The sequence below is a fragment of the Sorghum bicolor genome, chromosome 3 (genome assembly GCF_000003195.3).
Source record: "Sorghum bicolor cultivar BTx623 chromosome 3, Sorghum_bicolor_NCBIv3, whole genome shotgun sequence".
NCBI classification, from domain to species: Eukaryota; Viridiplantae; Streptophyta; class Magnoliopsida; order Poales; family Poaceae; genus Sorghum; species Sorghum bicolor.
The window spans coordinates 72,073,577-72,094,533 of NC_012872.2; the positions used below are offsets into that span (position 1 = coordinate 72,073,577).

The 20,957-nt window shown below is 41.2% G+C and overlaps 2 protein-coding genes and 3 long non-coding RNA genes across 9 annotated transcripts; 2 read left to right on the forward strand and 3 right to left on the reverse strand.

Moving 5' to 3' along the window:
- LOC110433837 lies at positions 825 to 11,549 on the reverse strand. Of its 2 annotated transcripts, XR_002451221.1 has the most exons (4): positions 11,406 to 11,549; positions 11,220 to 11,289; positions 2,186 to 2,257; positions 825 to 1,997 (listed from the first exon to the last, which is right to left on the reverse strand). It is a non-coding gene; the product is annotated as an uncharacterized LOC110433837 (long non-coding RNA). The 2 variants fall into 2 exon arrangements; XR_002451222.1 differs by lacking the exons at positions 11,220 to 11,289; positions 11,406 to 11,549 and adding an exon at positions 2,572 to 2,620.
- LOC110433838 lies at positions 3,439 to 3,809 on the reverse strand. Its single transcript, XR_002451223.1, has 2 exons — positions 3,769 to 3,809; positions 3,439 to 3,649 (listed from the first exon to the last, which is right to left on the reverse strand). It is a non-coding gene; the product is annotated as an uncharacterized LOC110433838 (long non-coding RNA).
- On the forward strand, positions 5,602 to 10,850 carry LOC8067862 (potassium transporter 5). The gene is made up of 9 exons (XM_002456848.2): positions 5,602 to 6,085; positions 6,435 to 6,657; positions 7,172 to 7,420; positions 7,629 to 7,679; positions 7,786 to 8,046; positions 8,213 to 8,265; positions 8,528 to 8,642; positions 8,732 to 8,986; positions 9,473 to 10,850. Exons 1-9 carry the CDS (start codon positions 5,927 to 5,929, stop codon positions 10,432 to 10,434), a joined length of 2,328 nt encoding a protein of 775 aa, XP_002456893.1. The 5' UTR covers positions 5,602 to 5,926; the 3' UTR covers positions 10,435 to 10,850.
- On the reverse strand, positions 13,173 to 20,161 carry LOC110433827. 4 transcript variants are annotated; one of them, XR_002451167.1, is made up of 4 exons: positions 19,929 to 20,161; positions 14,192 to 14,421; positions 13,819 to 14,064; positions 13,173 to 13,469 (listed from the first exon to the last, which is right to left on the reverse strand). It is a non-coding gene; the product is annotated as an uncharacterized LOC110433827 (long non-coding RNA). The 4 variants fall into 4 exon arrangements; XR_002451164.1 differs by lacking the exon at positions 19,929 to 20,161 and adding an exon at positions 14,501 to 14,827; XR_002451166.1 differs by lacking the exon at positions 19,929 to 20,161 and adding an exon at positions 14,501 to 14,827 and having other exon boundaries at positions 13,819 to 14,103.
- On the forward strand, positions 14,132 to 19,319 carry LOC8067863 (potassium transporter 5). Its single transcript, XM_021456551.1, has 9 exons — positions 14,132 to 14,357; positions 14,827 to 15,049; positions 15,605 to 15,853; positions 16,161 to 16,211; positions 16,320 to 16,580; positions 16,764 to 16,816; positions 17,045 to 17,159; positions 17,230 to 17,484; positions 18,106 to 19,319. Exons 1-9 carry the CDS (start codon positions 14,199 to 14,201, stop codon positions 19,065 to 19,067), a joined length of 2,328 nt encoding a protein of 775 aa, XP_021312226.1. The 5' UTR covers positions 14,132 to 14,198; the 3' UTR covers positions 19,068 to 19,319.

Consider the following 20,957-nt stretch of genomic DNA (forward strand, 5'->3'; position numbering starts at 1 on the left):
CCGCGTCGCCGTCGGATGGCGCATCAGCCACGGCCGGAGCGTCGCGTTCGTTCGCATGGCACAGCATCGCGTCGCGTGGGGGGAGAGAAACGGAACGAAGCCCAACCGAGGGGACGCGCGGGCGCCGAGAGAGAGAGAGACGGAGCCGCCAGCGACGGATGGATGCAAGTGTCGCTGTCGGCCGCATCCGCATCCATCAACCGCGGCGAAAGTTCCGAGGCCAGGACGGGGGGAGAGTGCCAAACCGGAGGCGGCAAGGCAAAGGGGTTGACGTGACGCCCGCGCGCTTGTCCCGTCCCGCCTGCGACAAGATCAACCGAGCAAGTCGTCCTTGTCTCTGCTTCGTGTTCCGTTTTCCAGCAATAATCTCCTTTGTTGTTGGTGCTGGTTTACCTTGCCAAGTTAACTGTCCTTACCACTAGCACCATCATCTCTGTCTGTCTGTCTGTAGCGCTTGTTTTTCCTACTGTGGAAGTGGAAGTATCGTATACTATACTAGTACAGCAACTTAGCAAAGTGTTTAGTTTAAGTCCACCTGGTGAGCTTCCGATCCGAGGTGTGCGTGCTGCTAGTGCTAAACCTCGTTTTAACCTCCACGTCACTCTCACTCAGCTCCAGTATTATCGATCAGTAGCCGGCCGACTAACAGTATAGTATCTCTCTCTATATTTGCACCAAGAAATACATGAACCTCTGAGTTGCGGTTGACGAAGACAAACAATCACAAGTCGTCCTGGTGGTGTCAACTCAGTCTGATACCACAGAATCACCTATAAGAGCCTAAGACATAGACATGAACATGAGATTTGAACAGCTAGTACCACTGACGACGAACCGTTCAAGTTAGTATTCAAAGGTTGGGCCGGGGTGTCAACAGCTACTACGATTATCCTCATTAGTTTGACCAGGCCACGAGGCGCGGGGCCTTGACTAATGACTATTATGCTATATAATTCTGTCTTTGTCGCTGGTGATTCCCAGCAGCTCAAAAGGCAGCAGGAAAGCTTGTGCTCGCGTGCACTCTTGGGTGTTTGTCCCACATCCTACTGGTGTCTCGACACGGCTGAGCTGGACGGCCGGAAACGGCGGATGCATGCATCGCGCTCCCCTGTTCCTGAATTCCTGTCGCCGTCGGCCCCCAATTTCCTGACGATTTCCTTCTCCCTTTTGATTTTGTTTCTATTTTATTAGGATAGGGAGCAATAAGGCCGGCCGGAGTTCAGTATTTGTAGTATTTGGCAGGCGAGAAACGAGGGCAATTCCAAGGAGATAGGTTATCCATCGCGATTAAGTGCGGTATGGCTGATAAATGATTGACGCTATCCTCTTCTGGACCTAATGTTCACTGTACTAGGATCTCATCGTCACCCGTGATTTCCTTTGCTGAAAAAAAGCGAGTTGCCATCACTTCAGACCATGCTAGCCACTGGCCAGGTGCAGGTCATATGTTAGTGCCATGTGAAAGTTAGATTGCGATACATACTACACCATCAGTGCAGGTCCATCTTATTGTCACAAAGTTTTTTTGGAGCCTTGCCTAAACTTAATTTAGCATAATTCTGATGTCATAACTCGTAAACTTCCATTTTCCTATACAGGTCACTTAAAAGATTGTACTGAAGGTCTTGTTTTTTTAAGAGCTGACGAAGGTCTTGTGATTGGCACAAAATTGGGAGATGATGGATTCACCTCCTATTGAACGGTAAAACTCAAGAGTAATTTCGCATGTATGCAACCGTTTTGTTAAAGTGATTCTAGCTCAATTGGATTGGAGGTCAACCAAGGTAAAGTCTGGAGCCTGTCTAAAGCAAAGTACGTGTATAGCTGAAATTAAATCCAGGAGTTCACACGCTGTTACCTATGATTTGGACTTTGGGCTTTGGCACGTCGCTGCCGTCCTCGGTGTCCACATAACTGCTCCGTCATCATCATCCCCGTCACCAATGAACCACTACCCGTTCCGTCCTGTATAACCGTAGCATTTCCAAAATGATATCCTGCAGGAATTGGTTGCAGAGGCAGCGCGTTAAGAAATGCACAAATACTACTGTTTCCATGTTTACAACGTCACACATACAGTATGACCTTTCTCTTTTCTTGACTTTGACCCGCTTGTGTAGTATATATACGGAGTATACAAGAAAAACAATAAACAGAAACGCTGCTCGTCGACTAAGCTTATCACCTCGCGTTGGAATGCCGCCGTCTGCAAAGGCTTTCTCCTCACAAAATGTTTCCAGCTTCTAGAGATAATATTCTGCAATATAGCAAGGTTCTATTTTAGAAATGAATCAGAAGCGGCTTCGGCTAGAGCCAAACGCGGACTTGTTTAGATACACCAAAAAATCCAAAACTTTACAAGATTCTCCGTCACATCAAATCTTACGGCACATGTATGAAATATTAAATATAGATAAAAAGAATAACTAATTGCACAGTTTACTTGTAAATCATGAGATGAATCTTTTAAGCCTAGTTACTCTATAATTAGACAATGTTTGTCAAATAAAAACGAAAATGCTACAGTGTCAAAATTCCAAAACTTTTTACATCTAAACAAGGCAGCCTTACCAAACAGGATCCACGCAGGACACACTAACGCGGAATACAGCATGCAAACAATAGCGCATCAGAATCGCCAGTTAGGCTGCAGCAAATATAAAGCAGGTGGAATTTCACGTGGGATTAGTCAAAGGAGAGTCAAGAACACAGCTCAGATGATCTGGCTGATATCACCTTCTAACGTGCCTGGAATCACCACGTGGCGCAACCAAGGGAGAAGAGCGATTACGTTTCACTACCAAAAGTGAAAACGGAATGGAATTGCTTTGTACAAGGGGAAAGAACAAAGCAAGAAATGAACCCACTTGTAAAAGACAAGGCACATCCTTCGGAATTCCCCACTACCAATTGCAGCATAATTCCTGAGGGCCCACTTGTGTACGAGTAATAGTATATATTATACATTCCAATTCCAATGGTGTGGTGAATGGTGACACTGAGAACGACGACATCCATAGGCAACAAGCATATCAGATAAGAGGATGATCCAAATATACTGCTCTCAAGTCTTAAGGTGAGTTCAGTCATAATTTATGGTGTCAGAATGTCCAAATTCGTATATAGAAAAGCCAAGAATATAATAAGTGGAAAAAGTTTAAAAAATCATGCTGTTTTCTTATTGCCAAGTCTACAGGATTAAAACCGATCTTTGGAAAGCGTTCTCTAGGAATTTATCGGGCGGATGCCCGCAGGAGCTGTTCTATATATCAATATCATACAGAATCGGGAATTCATAGCATTATATTGCCTTTAAACTTTCTTGAAAGGCAAAAAGAATTTAATCTATCATGTCAAGATTCCATGATTTGAAGGAACGAAGAATTGGAGTAACAACTGTTGTTCTTCAAGAGAAATCTGTAAAGCACAGGCATGATATATATGCAGGAGGTGTATATCTCTTATTAGTATTAGATAGAGAAATATGTATTTTTTCCCCAATACAACACGATTACACAAGCTGCCAAGACATTTGCTAGAAGCCCTCACATTACACACACGTGGACTATACTTGTACAGAGACAAAGAACTCAAGACTCCCCTGCTTCCAGACCAGCAATGTGACCAGCAAGAACAGGGAGTCCGCTCACTGTGATAATTGATCAGCAAAAAACTAGGAATTTTATTTTTCGAGAAGGTGTAATGCATGTGTTTCATTAGAGCACTCACAATGCAGACTCTATCATGGAGTCTAAAGTTATTTATTACCTCGAACAATGTGGACTTGGAGTCTAAATAAGACTTTGAGTCTTATTTTTTCTACCTCTTTCTTCAATAAATATGCTGCCACATCAGCAAAATACCATAAATAATATGTAATTAATTGTCTTGGACTCTATGATAGAGTCTTACATTGGGAGTGCCCTTAACAGAAGTAGGAAGGAGAAACAACTGAGTCAAAGAAGCAAGAACCGAAAGAATTACTGGGATTGGCGCTACATTAAAACTGGAAAAAGCTGAGGCCCAACAAACCCCTTAGGAAATGGGCTGCCCACTGGACAGGCTAAACTTACCAAACTTGATCATGTGGGCTCCCTCTTACGATTTCGTTGGTCATTCCGGGCTGGTGCATGGAATCCGTGTCCCATCTCAGGCAATCCACACGATTACACTACACGAGCAATAGGGACCACAAAAGCCCATAACAGCTACCAGTACTTAACAGACTTAACAGAGAAACAGCTATCAGACTAAATTGGAATCCAACTCGAAAATCTTTGCACGTGCAAAGCTGCTAACATAGATAACTTTTACTTTTCACCATAGAATGAAAACGAGGTCGGCACAACAGGTATGACGAGTCGATAAAATGGGTGAAGGTTAGGATGGCTGCATGCAACTGGATACAAAGGAAACCGGATAACGGCCGGGAGCTGGCATCATTCATAGACACGACCAACGAAAGGAACAACCCGTCAAAAGCAGGCACTGAGCTTTCTGGTCCACCGTATCCTGTTTTTTACCAACCAGGCGTATTCCCTAGCTAGATTTACCATGCGTATTTTATTCAAAAGTGAGAATGGAAAAATGAGGAGAAAGATGCCAAGACACTCTTGTCATCACCCCGAAGTCATGTAGCCGAAAGCTGCATAGGCTGCATCTACCAAGTCATCACTAAATCGTCACTATCTAGTTTGGAATGAGTTCGTCTAAGTACGTCATTTGTAACCCTGATAGTAACCAGAACTATAGAAAAGTAAACTAGCAGCACTAATATTACGCTTTTACTAGTTCTTATAAGTTATAATTCACTGGCCATGCTGCACGTAGCAAGAAAAGATTAAAAACTTTGAAAGTTCAACTAACTTGCGCACATGGTCAATGATCTTGTCCCCTTCAGTAATTCAGGTTGCCAATCTTTTCGAGGAATTCACATGCTTGGCTGCAGGTGGTATATTCCAGTTCTAGAAGACCAGAAGCCATTATCACGAAGACTTTTCTCTGCACGGAGCCTGCACAAGAAAGAATGGTCGAGTCCATGGTGCAGGGCAGCACGCAAGAGAGATAAAACTACCAAGTCGCAAAAGAACACTTCGGCTCCCATGTTTTCCAACTATAGCTGTTCATAGTATTGAAGTTTCCAAGTCAATATTATTGGCAGCCACTTTTGGCCATTACACACTGTTCTAACATCACGGCTGTTCACATATTGGGAAATGGAAATACAAACTTGCATAAATGAATCTCCAACTTCAACAAGAAGGAAAGCGAAGTTCAGAGCGTATAATAGTCACCTGAGTAGGGTTTTGTGACAGCTAGAATTTCATTTTCATACTCGCATAGATTATATGTGATGTCCGTATGCACTCAAAGGATTATAGTTTCTACAGAATTGATCCATGCATGTATGGCTCATCTATACATGCCAGCAGTGTAGGATTTCTTTTCATATTGTCGATAAGTGTAGGGAGAACTGGAACTGAAGGGCCATGTCGCTGATACTTACAGAAAGTTTAGTGCAACTCACACTTACCCGTGAGTGTGGGAAGAAAGTCAGCATGCCCTCCCACAGTCACGTTCCCGGCTTACTTAAAGGTCACAAGATTCACGGCAGCAGGGTTGAATGAAGACCTTGCCAAGTGACACGAATGATAAGACATAACTGTGTCTGACTTCATCAACATGCAGTGAGATATCTGTTGGTTACACGAGCATCCTCATTCCTCTCTATCCCCCAACATGTTCATACTGGTCACTGAAAAAGAGAGAGCGCCCATCCATACTCCAATATATCACAAGTTAGGCACCTATGACAGCAAGAAAGTAACTGTCTGGCATCACGCTTGGCCACACCCAGGATGCCTATAAAAGCCAAGTTATGTGAAACTGAGCAAAAGGTCGGCCAGAGCAAGACTGGACCTTCAAGATGGCTGAACCTCAGCGCACAAACAACAACGGAGCTGCTAATGGTAATGCAGACTCTGAATATGCATCAGAGAAACTGCCACCAAAGAGGCTACAGAGATTTGATTCACTGCATATTGAGGCTGGAAAGATTCCTGGTGGACCAACACATGCAGCCAAGGTATGTTCTCCAGCTACTCTAATTCAATCAAACAAAATATCCTTCTTTCGCTCGAAGTCTCATAACTGCATGGATATTTTTGAATTGTCGTTAGTTTAAATATTTCTGTAGAGAATATTCTGTTAAAACCTAAAATAACTATTGAATTATCATGTTTACCTTCGTCTTATGTGAGGAAACTAATCACATCACTATATCAGCTAGATGACCAAGTAGCTGATTTTTTTTTTCCTTCAAAAAAAAATCAGCTACTTGGTCATCTAAGGGTTGCATGACTAAGCACATCACTATATCTGCCTTTTCTTAGGCAAATGTAATCTGATTCCATGTTTGCACTTTGATACCAAAGGTTGGCTGGGCAACCACACTACATTTGGCATTCCAAAGCATAGGTGTGGTTTATGGCGACATGGGGACTTCTCCTCTCTATGTTTTCTCCAGCACCTTTACAGATGGGATCAACAACACAGATGACCTCCTTGGAGTCATGTCTCTAATTATCTACACTGTTATTCTCCTTCCGTTGATAAAGTATTGTTTCATTGTACTGCGAGCTAATGACAATGGAGACGGTAAGTAAATATGCTCCATACATCTTCTCAATGCAACTACTTTTTTTATGAATCTCAAGGCAACTACTAGTATGGCTATATACAAGCGGCTTTAAGAATAGAAGAAAGTGTTTTTTTACAAGTAATGTCTTGTGAAGAGAGAATGTTAAGAAATATAGAAACGAATGGTCAGAAAGGGCCACAGGAGTGAGAACTGATAAATCAACTAGACCCTGAAGTCTCTCACCACATTGGTTTAGATGCAGTGATACTGAGTGACTGCATCCAGTATTAATCAGCAAGTAAGCAAAGCACCCAGAAATATTGAACAGAAACATCAGTTTTGTGGCCACGGTACTACGGTAGTGTCATCTGTCTGATCTAGTCTGTAAATTGGTCCCACAGCCTCACTGTGATGTGCCTGAACTGTGACTTGCGGCACCTCCTCTGCCTCTGAATCTTACATCCAGCTGAGAGATGGAACCTCTACTATTTGTTTCACGAGAGAGTTTGACATGTATTAACAATATTGCAGGAGGAACATTTGCACTTTATTCATTGATATCACGGTATGCTAGGATTAGCTTGATACCTAATCAGCAGGCTGAAGATGCAATGGTCTCTCGCTACAAGTTAGAGTCCCCAACAAATCGTATCAAGAGGGCTCACTGGATCAAGAACAAGATGGAAAACAGTCCAAAATTTAAGATCACACTTTTCCTAGTGACAGTCCTGGGAACATCCATGGTGATTGGTGATGGTGTTCTAACCCCATGTATCTCAGGTGAGTTCAAACTCCTTTCTGGTTTTGCTCATTGTCCCTGGTAAGGAATGTTTCATACAAGGGATAGTTGAAATACATGTGGATTCTTCAAAGAAAGAAACCAAGGTCCCGCTTTTATGAAACAATTCCACTCACACGAATGTTTGTTGGCTACTGGAATATATTTATAAGGATGATTGCCTTTTCTAAATAATAAGTATTTTTGCAGTGCTTAGCGCGGTTGGAGGGATCCAGCAAAAAGCAACAACCCTGACTCAAGGTATAAGAATCTATGCATCAAAATGCATTCCGACAGAAGTTACAAGAGTTCAAATAATTTTTCGATTTACAGTGAACTTAATCTGACCTTTTTGGCCAATCAACAGGACAGATTGCTGGCATCTCAATAGCCATTTTGATTGTCCTCTTTCTTGTTCAGCGCTTCGGCACAGATAAAGTTGGTTACACATTTGCTCCTATAATCCTGACATGGTTCATCTTGATTGCTGGCATTGGAGTTTACAATTTGATCAAACATGATACTAGCGTTCTCAAAGCATTCAATCCAAAATATATTGTGGATTATTTCAAAAGAAATGGAAAACAGGGTTGGATTTCTCTTGGAGGGGTTATTTTATGCATTACAGGTACTTTTTCTCCCAGAGTCCATGGCATCACTGTGCAATATAAACCTGAGTCTCTGGTCTCTACAAGATCACCTTGATATTTTGCAAGAAAAATTTGAGGCAATGTAACCTGAGTCCCTGATAAAAAAAGTTTTTGTAATGTCCATTGTAATTTTTTATAATACAGGAACTGAGGCAATGTTTGCTGACCTTGGTCACTTCAATATGAGAGCCATTCAGGTAATTGATCACTTCTCCCAGTCCCCACAAATTTCATTTTCTGAATGCATGCACACACAAACTACTGCACCTATGGAGAAAATAGATTTCGACAAGCTGTGCTTGTGAAGAAACTCCTTTTGAATGTGGGAGAAAATAGTTTTAAAAGGGGGAAAGCATTTTCATCCTCTAAAAGAAATAGTATATATGATGCTTGAACTTGAAAATCGTTTTCTGTTTTGTTTCAGTGAAACATTTATGATAAAGTTTTATTGCACTACAGATTGGCTTCTCAGTAGTACTGTTCCCTTCAGTACTGCTAGCATACATTGGACAAGCTGCATATCTCCGTATCTACCCAGAAAATGTTGCAAATACATTCTACAAATCAATTCCAGGTAAAAACTTACAAGAATGAACTAAGAAATTGCATGGATTAGGGATTGAAATATTAAATCTAATGACAACTCATGGCTTTTGCTGCCAGGTCCATTATATTGGCCAACCTTTGTGGTGGCAGTAGCCGCTGCTATAATTGCAAGCCAAGCTATGATATCTGGTGCATTTGCAATTATTGCACAGTCGCAAGTTCTAGGTTGCTTTCCACGGGTTCGTGTGACTCACACATCAACAAAGTTTGAAGGACAAGTCTACATCCCGGAGATCAACTATGCATTGATGATTTTATGTGTAGCTGTTACAGCTATTTTCCAAACAACAGAAAAGATTGGAAATGCATATGGTAAATTCACAATTCCAGACACAAATATCCCTATTCCCTACCACGTCCCACCCCAAGATATAAACTAAGAAAATAATAGTAAGATACATGAATGTTCATTTTTTAATGGCATTAAATTACTGCATTTTTAATTCTTTCTTGACAATCTTTTTGATGAAGTAAACTCTTGGCTTTCAATAACTAGTATCAATTACTTGGAGTAATTTTTATATGTCTGCTTAGATAGTAATCAAATTGTGAGCTCTATAGGTCATCCCTACTTAAGTCCCAAAAGCAGAACAAATGAAATCTTGTAGTATCTGACTGAAGACAAATTTATAAAATCTTAAACTCCAATGGCAGGGTGATCTATGAGCTCTTTATCCCCGAGAAAGTAGGGACAAGATCTGCTAGATTATACTAGAAACTGTACAAGAATGATCCACGTCCCAAAATATATTTTCTCTTATTCCGTCCACGAATGATCACCATAATCATTTTATGCAGGTATTGCTGTTGTTTTTGTGATGTTTATAACAACACTTCTGGTCACCTTAGTAATGACTATGATATGGAAGACAAGTCTGCTATGGATTGCACTCTTTCCAATAATATTTGGTGGAGCAGAGCTCATATACTTATCTTCGGCATTCTATAAGTTTACTCAAGGTGGCTACTTGCCACTAGTTTTTGCAGCAATTTTGATGTTTATAATGGCCACATGGCATTATGTCCATGTTCATCGATACAACTATGAGCTCCAGAACAAAGTATCAAGTAACTATGTAGCAGAATTGGCCTCTAGGCGGAACCTGGCCAGGTTGCCAGGAATAGGCTTTTTGTACTCCGAGCTTGTGCAAGGCATCCCACCCATACTTCCTCACTTGGTAGAAAACGTACCTTCCATCCATTCAGTACTTGTGATTATATCAATAAAGTACTTACCGATCAGCAAAATAGAAACAAATGAGCGGTTCCTCTTCAGATATGTGGAGCCAAAAGAGTACAGGGTATTCCGATGTGTGGTGCGCTATGGATACAATGATAAAGTAGAAGATCCAAGAGAATTTGAGGGCTTGCTTATTGAACATATGAAAGAATTTATCCATCAAGAATCATTTTACAGCCAAGGTAGAGATCATTCAGCAGAAGAAGTAGAAGATGCAATTGAGCCTTCTGACAGTGTTCGAGGGGCAACATTGTCCAAAAGTTTTTCAGATAGAAGCATTGTTGTTCCACCAAATGGGTGCATGGATGTGATCCAAATAATACAGAGAGAAATGGAGGCTGGCGTTGTCCATATGCTAGGAGAAACTAATGTGGTGGCAGGACCAAATGCGGATTTATTGAAGAAGATAATAGTTGACTACGCCTACAGTTTCATGAGGAAGAACTTCAGGCAACCAGAGAAGATAACATGTGTCCCTCATAACAGACTGTTACGGGTGGGAATGACATATGAGATCTAGGACAATGTTGGACTTGGTACAGGACCACAATGAGAACACCCAGGCAGTTAGCTACTTGACAACAGAGTAGGCCTTTTCATTATCAAGCCAGGAAAGGCAAACACAAGGATTGGGGTAGGTGCGGTAAAATAAACAGCCTATCAGAGTGAATTGAAAAGTACGGGATTGAAGGTTCTATGTTTAGATATGGGGAAACTAAGGGAAAACAAGCATTTATTGAGCTCCTGGTGCTATCTATCAACTATCTGTTTTTGAAAACCTGAAACTCATACCGTTCAGCATGTTTAGCTAAATATTGTAGCATATTGGCACAAGGTAAAATGAAGGGTAATTTTTCTCCTTCTAATTTCAAATCATTTGTAACAAACTATGTATGAAGCACTGTCCTACAGATTGTAAGTGGTGTTATATTGTTACATAGTTAGTCCTAAAAACAAATGTGGAAAGTTCTCCCTTATAAAAACTTAAAAGTAAAAATTGATGCAGATAAAAACACGCATCAACTATTGTTGGGGATATTTAATGCCAACGATGAACCTAGAAAAGGAATCATCGCTGAAGATTCCAGGCCGCAAACAAGCAGGTGATTGAGGAATATCCGCAAAGGTTAAATCCACCCGAGGGGTAAACTCATCATCACAGGTTACGGTCGAACGCAAACAAACAACTACACGGTGATGAAACATAGCGTCGAGGCGGGCATTCCATCAAACATAATAGGGGGAACAGGCGAAGGCACTAGTAAAATTTAAAAACCACGACAGCTGACGAGATCGTATTCGTACCTTCACACCCCATCCCGGAGGTCCAGTCGATTCACTTGCTCGGATGATCCAATGCTGGTACCGAATCCGCCTTTTCGTTTCGTCCATCCAAAAAGGGTGCGCAACAGATCTTGTCAGTGTTTGAGGGCAAAAAAAGCAAAGAGGAAGGATGGCAGAGAGAGACGACGGTGAGTGAGAGGAGCTGACCAGCGATCATCAGAGAGATCTGCCCCGCCCTCGCGGGCGCGACGATTCACCAGAGGATCGGATCATCGGAGTGATCGGATCGCCGCCCATTGCCGCGGACGCGCGGCGGAGAAAGACATTTCAAACCCGCGCTCGCGAATAATGCAACCGCGAAGGGGGGTCGCGGGGGCAACGAAATGAAGCCTAGCAGAGTACATTGATGCGGGCTTGGCCCGGAGCATATCTGCGTGCATGGGCCCAATGGAAAAATCGTTGGGCGTTTTTCCATGGCCCAGATAAACAAGCCTACTCTTTTTTTAAAAAAAAACAAAGACGAGCCTACTTTTTTTTTTAGTATAGTATAATATAGTATAGTAGTATAGGAACAAAGAAACGAATGAAAGCGAGAATGCGAAAACGCTGATCTATTTGTTGGACAGTGCATCATTACCTTCTCATATAACAATTCAAGATGAAATATATACCTGACAAACAAGCCTACTTTTCAGCATAGTGGTACTAGTAGGAATGAAGAGATGAATGAAAGCGAGGACGGCACACCATAGCTATGGCTTTGCTTCTTAGGCCTTGTTCAGTTCGCAAAAACTTGTGAAAAACGGCACTGTAGTACTTTCGTTTTTATTTGACAAACATTGTCCAATTATAGAGTAATTAGGCTCAAAAGATTCATCTCACGGTTTACAGATGAACTGTGCAAATAGTTTTTGTTTTTATGTATATTTAATACTCCATGCATGTGCCGCAAGATTCGATGTGACCGGAAATCTTGAAAAATTTTGCGAACTAAACAAGGCCTTAGACGAAGAGACGAACGAAAATGGGTCAAGGTTCAAAGAAGGATGGCTACAAGCCTGCAACTGGACACTACAAAGGAGACCAGCAGATAACGGTCGGAGAGCATCTATGGACTATGCAATCATCCATTGACACGACCAACAAAAGGAACACGCACACGGCACACACACCCGTCAAAACCAGGCACTGAGCATCTCTGCCCCAGCGCTTCCTGATTTTACCTACCAAGGTATTCCATAATGTTTCCCATGCACCATATAATTTCATTCAAAAGAGAGACTGGAAAGATTGAGGCGAAAAAGCTCTCATCATCAGTTCATCACGCCATAGTCTTGTAGCCCAAAGCTGCATTCGCTGCATCTACCTACCTAGTCATCACTGAATAGCCATTTGTGTTCTGCACTTTACTTCATCCAAGCACATACCAGGACAACTGCACTAACCAGGAATTTTCCCGTAGTTGCATTCACAATGGAATTCTAGAAATCAAACTAACAGCACTAACATTACGGCGTCTTTATCCACTGGCCATGCCACACGTAGTAGTATTAGTAAGAAAAAGGCTAGAAACTTGGGAAACTCTTGAACGAACAAAAGCCTGCAAAGCTTAATCAACCTGGAAACTACGTTAAAAATTGCGCACATGGTCAAAGGTCCCCGGTCCCTTCAGTTGCTCACGCTGTCAGTCCTTCCAAGGAATCGACACGCTTGGTTTCTGTGGCCTTGCGGCCGGGTGGCATAATCCAGATGCATGTCACGTCATGAAGATTGAAGAGCGTTCTGCAAACGTATGCTTCACGAGAAACAATGGTCAAGTCCATGGCGCAGATCAGCACGAAAGCGAGTTAGAACTGCCGGCTTGTTTAGTTCGCAACAATTTTCAAGATTCTCCGCCACATCGAATTTTTAGACGCATGTATGGAGCATTAAATATAAATAAAAGAAATAACTAATTATATAGTTTACCTATAATTTACGAGACGAATTTTTTGAACCTTCCATAGTCAGACAATAATTATCAAATACAAACAAAAGTGCTACAGTAGCCAAAGACAAAATTTTTCTCCAACTAAACAAGTCCCAAGTTGCCAAAGAACACTTGGGGCTCCGATATTTTCCAACAATAGCTGCTCACAGTATCGAAGATTGGAAGTCAATACTGTTGGCAGCCACTTTTGGGCCGTTACACACTGCTGCAAATATCCCATATGGCCGTATGCTTAGTCCTTACATATTGGCAACGAGAAATGCACGCTTGCCTAAATCAACCTGTAAGTTAACAAGTAGGAAAGCAAAGTTCAGATCCTATGGTAGTTCAGTAGTTGATATGCAGTTAGGCACTAATGTAGGGGTTTTTTTTTGTGACATTTCAATTTCAAAGTTGTAATAGGTATGTCTATATATGTCTTCAAACACAGCAGTCATTATTGATTTTTTTAAAGGATAAGGACATCTATGTATAGTTCAATACTATTTTTCATATTTTTATATTTAATGGCATCTAGCCTCTGCATAGGATTTCTTTTCATTATTGTCAAGGAGTATGGGGGAAACTGGGACTGAAGGGCAAAGTCACCGATTCTTATAGAAAGTCTACAGCAACACACTTAGGACTTACGAGTGACAGGTGACAGCCATTGGTGATGAAGAAAAGTCATCATGCACTCCCAGGCTCCCACGACGTAGCCACCTTCCCGGTTTGTGTAAAGCAGATCACAAGGTTCACGGCTGCAGCGTTGAACGAAGACCTTGGCAAGTGAAGTGAATGATAATAACAGCATCTGACCTTGCCAACATGCGATGAGAAATCCGTTTGTTGCACAAGAATCCAGCCTTATCCCAGAATATGTCCATACCAGCCGGTCTTTGAAAAAGGAAGAAAGCACACGTTCATATTCATGTTCTAGCATCACAAGCAACTGCCTATAAAAGCCATGTTATGTGAAACAGAACAAGAGGTCGGCCAGAGCAACTGAGCAAGACTCCCATACCTTCAAGATGACTGAACCTCAGCACACAAGCAGCAACGGAGCTGCTCACGGTGATGCCAACTCTGAACATGCATCACACAAAATGCCACCAAAGAGGCTACAGAGATTTGATTCACTGCACATGGAGGCTGGAATGATCCCTGGTAGATCAACACATGCAGCCAAGGTATGTTCTCCAATTACTCTTATCCAATCAGACAACGATCCTTCTTTGGCTTGAAGTCATGTAACTGCACGGTAAATTTTGAATTCTCATCAGTTTATTTAAGCAAAATTTCAAAGTTAAATATAGTTCTCACACAAACATACCATGTTGCACTAAACATTCTCGGTCCATAATGGTTACAGCCTTGAACTCCAGGGTTGATGAAACCCCTGTCGCCTTCTTAGAACAAAGTCTAAGGGGAGTCTCCCATGTGGTCGAGTTTTTTTATATGTTTTTTTTATATTTCCTAAAGTATTACTATGATTTTGCTGAAATCTTAAGCAAATGCTGAATTATCATGTTTGTCGTTGTCTTACTAAAGAGACCAAGCATATCAGCTGCTTGATCATCTAAGGATTGTGTGGCAAGCATATTTCTTTCCTTTTGAGGCAATGTAATCTGATTCAGAGCATGCACTTTGATAATGAAGGTTGGCTGGGCGACCACACTGCATTTAGCATTCCAGAGCATAGGTGTGGTTTATGGAGACATGGGGACTTCTCCTCTCTACGTTTTCTCCAGCACCTTTACAAACGGGATCAACAACACAGATGACCTCCTTGGAGTCATGTCTCTAATTATCTACACTGTGATTCTCCTTCCATTGATAAAATATTGTTTCATTGTCCTGCAAGCTAATGACAACGGTGATGGTAAGTAAATATGCTCCATACATCTTCTCAACACAGCTTCTACTCTCCTGGTATGGCTGCAGACAAGCGTTTAAGAACTAGACTAGAGAATATGGTTAAAAGAACATATTACAAAGAATGATAGAAATATTTTAGAAAAAGGAAGTTTTGTTCCGATCTCTGCACAAGTTATGAACTGGTTGCACTCAATCAAAGTTTAATACAAAACAAGTCTCTGACATAAAAAGAAGCTTTCAAAAAGCTCACAAGAGACTGTAGCATGTTTTTTCCTTAAAAAAGGAAACATGGTAGGACTGCCCCTACAGATTACAATAAATAAAAGTTATGTAAGTAGGCTTTAATTGGTGGTTGCATAGGTTGCACACGAAGCTGGGTTGCACATGATACGTTCCCAAGTAAGTATGCCCATCTTTAAAAATATAGGTAAAAATCGTTAGCCTACGTCAGTGAGAATGGAGCACCCAATTTGCTAAAATAAAATTAAAAGCACCACAGGAAAACATAATTCGTTTCATGAGAGAAGCTAACATGTATTATCAATTTATAATATTTCAGGAGGAACATTTGCACTTTATTCATTGATATCAAGGTATGCCAGAATTAGCTTGATACCTAATCAGCAGGCTGAAGATGCAATGGTCTCTCACTACAAGTTAGAGTCTCCCACAAATCGTATCAAGAGGGCTCATTGGATCAAGAAGAAGATGGAAAACAGTCCAAAATTTAAGGTCATGCTTTTCCTAGTGACAGTCCTGGCAACATCCATGGTGATTGGTGATGGTGTTCTAACTCCATCTATGTCAGGTGAGTTTCCTTTTTCATCTCTGGTAAAAAATGTTGTATACAGGAGGATAGTTGAAATACACATGGATTATTAAAAGGAAAAAGAAGAAATAAGTCAGGATATCACTTTTATGCACTTATTCAACACACATGCTAAAAATGTCCTCTCAGTTCAAATACGAAAGAGGAAAAGTCAAAATTGTCAGTTGCAATAATTAAGAGAGAGCTATTATTACCCTGCCAGGCGATGCATGTTCTCTGGCCACTAGAATATATTTATAAGGATGATTTTTTTTAAGAAAAACTCATAAGCATGTTTTTTTGGCAGTACTTAGCGCTGTTGGGGGGATCCAGCAAAAAGCAACGAACCTGACTCAAGGTACACTAAGCTATGCATTGAAATGCATATCAATGAGAGTTACAACAGTTTAAATAACTTTGCTATTTAGGATGGGAACTTAATCTGACCTTCTTAACCAAACAACAGGACAGATTGTTGGCATCTCAATAGCCATTTTGATCGTCCTGTTTCTTGTTCAGCGCTTTGGCACAGACAAAGTTGGTTACACATTTGCCCCAATAATCTTGACATGGTTCCTCTTGATTGCTGGTATTGGAGCTTATAATTTGATCAAACATGATGCTAGTGTCCTGAAAGCATTCAATCCAAAATATATTGTGGACTATTTCAAAAGGAATGGAAAGCAGGGCTGGATTTCTCTTGGAGGAGTCATTTTATGCATTACAGGTACTTTTGATCCCAGAGTCCATAACAGAACTCTGAAATATACCCTTTGCACTTATCTCTAAGAGACAGAGATCTACTTAATATTTTGGCAGAAAAATGTGCTTACGTAATGGCACTGATAGAAATAAACATCGATAACTTTAGTCAAAGTCATGTAATGTGCATTGCATTTTTGCAAAACAGGAACTGAGGCAATGTTTGCTGACCTTGGTCACTTCAATGTGAGAGCTGTTCAGGTAATTGAGCACTTCTCCTAATTCCCGGCTTTTCATTTTTACAAATTACTGACCCCCATTGATTATGAAGCTGTGATTGTGGAGAAACACCTTTTGAGTGTGTGGAGAAAATAGTCATAAAATGATTATTTTCATCTTCTAAAGAAATAGTTTTGAATCTTGAACTTCGAAATTGATTTATGTGTTGATTCAGTTAGATATTCATTATAAAGTTTTGTTGCACTACAGATTGGCTTTTCAGTAGTTCTGTTTCCTTCAGTACTGCTGGCATACATTGGACAGGCTGCATATCTTCGTATCTACCCAGAAAATGTTGCAAATACATTCTACAAATCAATTCCAGGTAAGAACATATAAGAATCAACTAATAAAAGATGAAATTCTAGTGATTAACTCATGAACTTTGTTACCAGGTCCGTTATATTGGCCAACATTTGTGGTGGCTGTAGCTGCTGCTATAATTGCAAGCCAAGCTATGATATCTGGTGCCTTTGCAATTATTGCTCAGTCCCAAGTTCTAGGTTGCTTTCCACGAGTTCGTGTCACCCACACATCAACGAAGTTTGAAGGACAGGTCTACATCCCGGAGATCAACTATGTCTTGATGGTTTTGTGTGTAGCTATTACAGTTATTTTCCAAACTACAGAAAAGATTGGCAATGCATATGGTAAATTCTCAAATCTAGAAACAAGTATCCCTCACACCCCAAGATATAATTAAACTAAGGAAAAAAATGCAGTACCTGAATATTCATTTTTTTTATGAAATTATAAACTACCGCATTTCTAATTCTTTCTTGGCAATCATCTGCTTACCGCCGTTTTCTCTAAGTTTTTCAAAATATGTATCAACTACTTGAAGCAATTTAGTGTAATGGGCAATCGGCTCTCAGCTTTGATAGGTTCATTTGCATCCAGCTATACTTCAATAATAATAATTGTTATAAGATGCACTGAACTTGCTCCCCGCTTTGATAGGTGTCCCCTTATACCTGACTAGATTGTAAACAAGTTATGAGCACACATATGTTATTGCTATTTGAACTGCGCAAGCAGAACACATGAAATCACCCTAGCAAACATTAAGATGTGGTGCTATGTGAACGAAGACAATTTGATCAAATCCAAAAGATTAGTGTATTTTTCCAATTGCATGATGATCTGTCATCATTTTCTTAGAGCAAGTAGGGACATGATCTACTAGAAACCATATAAGAACGATACACGTCCTGAAATGGATCTGTTTGACTTATATGATCAGATACTCATACCACCATTATATTGTGCAGGTATTGCTGTTGTCTTTGTGATGTTTATAACAACACTTCTAGTCACTTTAGTAATGGTTATGATATGGAAGACAAGTCTGCTATGGATTGCACTCTTTCTAGTAATAATTGGTGGAGCAGAGCTCATATACTTATCTTCGGCACTCTACAAGTTCACTCAAGGTGGATACTTGCCACTAGCTTTTGCAGCAATTTTGATGTTTATAATGGCCACATGGCATTATGTCCATGTTCATCGATACAACTATGAGCTCCACAACAAAGTATCAAGTAACTTTGTGGCAGAATTGGCCACTAGGCGGAATCTGACCAGGTTGCCAGGAATAGGCTTTTTGTACTCTGAGCTTGTGCAAGGCATCCCACCCATACTTCCTCACTTGGTAGAAAGGGTACCTTCTATCCATTCAGTTCTTGTGATTATCTCAATAAAGTACTTACCAATCAGCAAAATAGAAACAAGCGAGCGGTTCCTCTTCCGATATGTGGAGCCAAGAGATTACAGGGTATTCCGATGTGTGGTGCGCTATGGATACAATGATAAAGTAGAAGATCCAAGAGAATTTGAGGGCTTACTTATTGAACATTTGAAACAATTTATCCATCAAGAATCATTTTACAGCCCAGGAGGAGATCATTCAGCAGAAGAACTAGAAGATGCAATTGAGCCTTCCATCAGAGTTCAAGAGGCAACATTGTCCGACAGTTCTTCAGATAGAAGCACTGCTGCTCCATCAAATGGATGCATCTATGAGATCCAAACAATACAGAGAGAGATGGAGGATGGCGTTGTCCATATGCTAGGAGAAGCTAATGTGGTGGCAGAACCAAATGCAGATTTATTTAAGAAGATAATAGTTGACTACGCTTACAATTTCATGAGGAAGAACTTCAGGCAACCAGAGAAGATAACATGTGTCCCTCATAACAGAGTGCTACGGGTTGGAATGACATATGAGATCTAGAGCGATGCTGAACTTTGTGGAACACAACAATTTAATCAAAAGCAGACAGATGATTAGCTACATGACAACATCCGAGGTCAATTCAGTATCAAGTCAGTAAATGGAAGGTTCTGTTCGAAGAGGTGGACAAACTAGAGTACATATAATGGATGCTTACATCATAAACCTGTTAGAAATATTTCCTTTTAACTTATGCCAAATTAGGTATGAAATACTGTATTGTTCTAAAGACTGCAAATGGTGTTATACTGTTATTCCCCTCATCCCAAACAGTTGGGGGGAGGCGCGCTCACCTAGCAAATTTATATTATACAATGGTAAACAGTAAACACTAACGTCCAGGTAAATAGTTTGGCATACTGAGCGTAGAATACTTGAGGGGAACTTCAGAGCAAGAAAGGTAAAAATGATGTTATATTGTTACTTGTTATTATTAGTCCTTAAAAACATGATAAGATGGGGCAGTCTACTTGTAAGTTTGAGATATTGTACTATTACCCTGCTATACAGTGTACAGATCAGAAAGCAGGCCACATATGTGGGGACCTTGTTTCCAAAGACAGACACCGAGAAAACACACATAAACTCTCACCACAGATGAATCTAGAGGGAGAATTCACCGCTGACCACTGAAGGATACAAATCAGCAAGTGAGAGAGTAACATTCACGAGCACTAATATCTGCCAACAGAAGCAAGCCACCCTGTGATCCCCACAACTCACAACGCATTCAAAGGCAAGCAAACATTAGCACGGTGGTAAAACAGAGCGTCGAGGCCGGCATTTCGTCAAACAGAACAATGGGAGCAAACGAGAGAGAGCTACGACCGCATACGAAATTCTGAAACAACGACATCGTACCTTGGCATCCCAGCCCTGGACTGCTCGAGCGATCCAGCTGCCTCGACTAGTCGACTGGTACCCGATCGAACACCTCCTCCCTGCGGGCTGCGGTCCAGCAGAGTGAGTGCCCAACGGATCTGCCGGAGTGCTGGGACTGGGAGCAGAGGAGAAAAGAAGAACCGGGGTCACAAAAAAATGACAGTGGTTGAGAAGAGCTGGCCAGCGATCATCGGAGGAAGCCGGTAGTGGGGATTTACCAGGGGATCGGACTTCGGAGTGATCGCCGCCCATTGCCGCGGCACGCGGACGCGCGGCAGAGAGAGAGAGAGAGAGAGAGAGATTTCAAGCTCGCGCTCGCAGAAATGCAATGCAACCGCACAGCGGCTCGCGGCCACGTACATGTGGCCCAATAGGGACAGTAACGTTAGGCGTATCCAGCCTCATAATGGCTATGGGCCCGGACTTTAGTAGAAGAGCCCAACCTCTTCTCTTTTTTTTTTGTAGAGAGTGCTATACTAGTTCTGTACAAATTTTGAATAAAAAAAAAAGTTCTGTACAAATTCACGCACCCACCCCGATCTTCAGGTCCTCTCCTTCTTCTCGTCCACCACCTTTTTTTTTTTACTGTAGTACACGAACATCTGGAAACCGCCAAACCACAGTGTTGGCGGTCTCTTGGACCTACGCACTGAAATGATTATTGCATCCAAGATGAGGGGGGTAACTTCCACCTACGAGACTACTCCTTGCACTATTCACGTGACTTACACTAGGAATCAATTTATATGCTTACATTATTCACACGACTTACACTGTGATGGATAATATAGAAATTAATTAATTTCACATGAATAGTGTAAGCCGTAACCTAAACTCAAGTACTGTTCCTCGTTAGGCATGCCGCGGTCCTTTTCCAACCGAGTAACTTTCTTGCCACGGAGAAAACAAAACCAATCAGAATTACGCTACCAAATTATAAGCGGTCTTAACAAGCCCGTTTCGATGAGCTAGGATTAGTTACTAGTTGGAACAGAAATCAATTTAAAT